Below are 4837 nucleotides of genomic sequence, written 5' to 3' on the forward strand. Positions count from 1 at the left end.
GCATATGCTTCAAGATTTCATAATACCCTACCCGGAAGTACGATGGATGATGCAATGTAATGTAAACAATGGCACTTAGCTTCTGGACGCTCCAGTTTATGGAAATTGCGATTGTTAGAATCCAAGTCCTTTCTTTCGATGGAATGGATTCTCTCTTTCTCTCTCTGCCTCTACTTTATCTCTCTTTCTTTCGTTCTATCTCCATATATACATATATATCGCTACAGAAAATACTAATAGTAGCGTCTTTGTTATGTACACAATATGGTAAGATCTGTAAAGGCCCCTTGACCGTATCACCCAAAAGTCATACCGTATACGTAGCGTTGAAAAAAATGTACTCAGCAACTTCTGATACCGGTATTACTTATATACATACACACATACGTTCTTACCAACTCGAACGTAGAATTCTATCCTAAGGCCACAGCAAGTAAATCTTATGGATGACATCCTCCGCAGACTCCAAATCTAATGCGAGCGGGCGAAAGACATCTTTGAACATTTTCGGCATGTTGACCACTGTCAAAAGGCAAAAAAAAATTATTGTTTTTTTTCCAAAATCAGGCAAAAATTAATTCGCGCGCTGATGTCATCCATAAAAATTACTTGCTGTGGCCTAATTTAAAAAAAAAACATACAACATTGAGTCACTGAGCTGATGAGCTGACTCTACCGATTGTCGAAACAAAATGTTAACATTGAGAAGGAAAGACGCCTAAAAGTTTTACTTGTTATATATGTACTTTCACTAATGAAGTTTTTCGAAACAATTAACAAAGTTAACTTTACGATTGACTTTGCTGATTATACGTCGCATCGGCCACCAGGGCCCATCTTTTCACCAATAATTCAATTTTCTATCCCCCCCCCCCCTTTAAGGGCAACCCATGCAATTTCAGGGCGGCAAAACCAAAAAAAATCTGTATGAGGAAATCCGATGCATTAATATTGACAATTCTTGCCATTTTTAGCAAATTTTCTTCATTATTTCATACTTCATGCGCTTCAAATATTGCCCCCAAAATATAATCTATGTGAGGAGTCCCTTCATTTTTTGGTACCACCAATAAATATACATGTAGCTAGAACCATCCCACAATGCGAAACAACCGTTTTACGTCAGTCCGACATCGCATTTTTGCCTCACAGATATGCACAGCTATGGGATTGTGTCGATTCAACCTTAATACTAGTAGTACATTTTGAAAAATGACTAGAAAATTTGAAAGTTTCACCGCCCTGGAATTGTTTCTGCTGCCTCTAACGACCGTTTCTGAACCACTCCAGTAGGAACACGTGTGCTTCCAAGTGGTGTGAAGAGCTCTCCGGCCGGCAGTTCAGCAAAGTTGTGCGTCATCTTACACATTGATTCTCCACCTCCTCACTACCTCAAGTACGCAAGAAGAACTCATTTTTTTCTTTCTTGAGCACAGGATACGACGTTTTCAAGGACAGAGAAGTGCTACAGGAATTGTTATTTCAACACTTCAGAGCAATTTTTCACCTCAGAATGTTCGTTGTTCTAGCAAGAACGTTCTACAGCGTCCTTGGTTCTAGTTGTACATCATTTGAGTCCTCCCGGCCCAATTTTTGTATTGACCTACCTCCAGTTGGGAGAGCGAAGAAATTTTATTTCGTAAAACCCCTTCCTCTTTTCTTCTATCCGCCCAATCTAGCTAACTAACAAATCTTGTTAGTTTAATCTAAATTATTCCATCATTATCTTCCCAGCAGGCCTTGCGTTCGTCTTTCGTGTTTACACACGAAGAAGAAGGTCAAAGGTCAGAATATACAAAATGGCGGCTCCAGAAGGAGTACCCAGTCGTGTTTCAAGTGAGTTCGTTGACTTGATGTGACGAGCCTGGCGCCAGGGTTCCTTCTCTCATCATGAACAACCTCCTCTTCTCTTCTCTTGCGACTCGACAGGCGAGGAAAGTCAGTATGATGGTGGTGGCACAGCCCACACCGGCTACAGCCGTGGCTCCGCGGGCGAGAGCGACGCTCTTCTCCGGGCCTTGTCCGGAGTTCGGCACGGCGGTGGGCTGTCCGGGCAGGGAAATGTTGTCCTGCTGGGGACCGCCACTCTTTCCAGAGGCTATCACTCTTAGAAGTTGGATAGTCACGATGCTGAAGACCAGAGATATGATGCACGCCACTATGAAGCACAGAATCTGTTGGTTCCAACGACAAAAAATTGCAATTAATCAAACATGCATCCATTTTCGGGAAGGCAGGCACATATAATGGAAAAATGGAAATGCAAATAACATGTACTGCTTGTATGAGTTGAGGCAAACAGAACTACACTTCAAACACAAGCGTCAGGGAGAAAATCAAAGCATTTCTATGTGGTTTTTGACACATTACAAATGTCACTGAAATACACTCACACATCCTATTTCATACGTTTTTAAAGTAACTAAATCAAAGTTATCTATATGGTAGTGCGACATATGATGTTACGTTTATTTTTCTTTTATCATGAATGCCGTTGATGACTACTACGCATGTAGTTCTCTGACGGTCTGGTCAGCAAAACAACATTATCAGCACTAAGGACAGATACTGTGTAGAGATAATGGCCGGTGGCAACTTCCTTCACTAAGCGTTTTTTTCCTACCCTTCTCGCTGTGGTTGCATGATTTGAGGTAAACAGAACTATACTTCACATACAAACGCCAGGGAGAAAATCTAATCATTTTTATGTGGTTTTCGACTTATTACAAATGTCGCTGAAATACACTCACATCCTATTTCATACGTAACAATCGATGAAATACACTTTCAAACTGAATCAAAGTCATCTATATGGTAGTACGACAACTTTGATGCTGCGTTTATTTTTCTTTTATCATGAATACCGCTGCTGACTACTACACATGTAGTACTCTGACGGTCTGCTCGGCAAAACAACATTTTCAGCACCAAGGACAGATACTGTGTGGGAAAAAATGGCCGGTAGCAATTTCCTTCAGCAAGCATTTTTTTCCTACCCTTCTCGCTGTGGTTGCATGATTTGAGGTAAAAAGAACTATACTTCAAATACAAGCGTCAGCAAGAAAATCTTATCATTTTTATGTGGTTTTTGACACATTACAAATGTCGCTGAAATACACTCACATCCTATTTCATACGTTTTTTCACTGAAATATGCTTCCAAACTGAATCAAAGTCATCTATATGGTAGTACGACATATGATGTAAGTGAAAAAGGCCGGCAGTAATTTCCTTCACCAAACGTTTTTTTTTTCTATCATTGTCGCTGTGGTAATTCAGAATTTCATCTCTACAATCATATAAATCACACGTCACTATGTTTTATTAATTTATTTATTTCGCACAAAAAAACAAGATGAAGTAAATTAAATTAAAAACACTGTGCAGGAGAAGATGAAGCCTTAAAGGCTTGTACAAGCCCTTCTCCCTAAACATAACAAAACAATCACATTTAAACTGATTAACTGAAATACTTGAATGAAAATCAAGGCAAATGAAGAGAAAATATCAACAAATCGTACGTAAGTAACCATCATACAATTAAAACAAAAGTATAGCAAAATAAGCTAATGAAGAAGCTAAGTAACACATGAATAATTCAACCCAAGAAGTATAGCAGCTACAATAACCTTTATCACCTTCCATTCGACTTATCGTTTGTATAAGCGCGTTAGATGTGATGAAACAGATGCTCACCGCCCACGCAGTAGTCTTCTTCGCACAGATCAGACCGAGAACACTGCAGATGAAGAACTGTGGGAGGAAGAGATAAATAAAACAAGAATGAATGAATGAATGAATGAATGAATGAATGAATGACGGGACCACGTCGGCATTCGACGGAGGTACGCTGGGAGGGGGGCACCAGCAAGCAGGTCGTTGACCTCTGACATCAATAACACGCTACCTTGCGTGTCTTCATCAAACAACAATTAATGTAGATTCGGAGAATCGTGATCGGACACGGTTTGAAAGGAATGTATGGCACGTGGACCAGATGTGAGGAATGCGAGTTACCCGAATCGCGGTTCGGGTGGTTTCACAACCACATTCCTCTGTAACAAAGAATTTGTCATTATCATCATAAACTAATAATAATTTGTCATTATACTGTAACCTAAATGGGATTAAAGACGAGAGCCATTTTATTGTGGACTGTACTCTATATAATAATGAGAGAAAGATTCTCTTCAAATGTATAGAAGATTATTTCCCTAGTTTCAGATTTTTAGATAGAAAAGAAAAATTCACTTTCCTCATGAAACTCGACAATCCTCGTACTGCAAGCTCCATCTGTTCTTACATTTACAACTGTTTTAAGAAGCGAGAAGAAGCAGAACCTGTACATATGTAGTTTTACTATAGATATATTTTAGTCTACCATCGCTGTTTACCATGACCTGTACTTAGTTCGCAATGAGCAAAAATGTTAAATAAAGGTCTTTCATTCATTCGTTGACCTCCACTGATTCAATGATTTGTATATTTTTGTTCAGTTGTTTATATGTTTATATATGTTAACTTTTCAGTTATACTGATTTTCAGTTATACTGATTTCTGTTAACTTTTGTTACTTGATTGTATAATTTACTTTTATACAATTTGCTTTATGTTATGTTATATTTATTTGTGACCCTGGGCCCTCTTGAAAATCAGCAATCTTATGCTGTAGAGGCTACCCAGGTGTTTATAAGATGATATAAATAAATAAATAAATAAATAAATAAATAAATAAATAAATAAATAAATAAATAAATAAATAAATAAATAAATAAATAAATAAATAAATAAATAAATAAATAAATAAATAAATAAATAAATAAATAAATAAATTACG

General features: G+C 37.8%; 1 protein-coding gene across 1 annotated transcript in view; it reads right to left on the reverse strand.

Moving 5' to 3' along the window:
- Window positions 1-1692: 1692 nt before the first annotated feature.
- The window catches only part of LOC109476768 (transmembrane protein 196-like), a 25793-nt gene continuing 22648 nt past the window's right edge, over window positions 1693-4837 (reverse strand). The window contains exons 2-3 of the mRNA XM_019777788.1: window positions 3697-3753; window positions 1693-2069 (exon numbers count right to left, since the gene is read on the reverse strand). Coding sequence (XP_019633347.1) covers window positions 1833-2069; window positions 3697-3753 — 294 coding nt within the window. The 3' untranslated portion in view covers window positions 1693-1832. The remainder of the gene's footprint in view (window positions 2070-3696; window positions 3754-4837) is intronic.

The sequence above is a fragment of the Branchiostoma belcheri genome, unplaced genomic scaffold (genome assembly GCF_001625305.1).
Source record: "Branchiostoma belcheri isolate BF01 breed outbred unplaced genomic scaffold, Haploidv18h27 scaffold39, whole genome shotgun sequence".
NCBI lineage: Eukaryota > Metazoa > Chordata > Leptocardii > Amphioxiformes > Branchiostomatidae > Branchiostoma > Branchiostoma belcheri.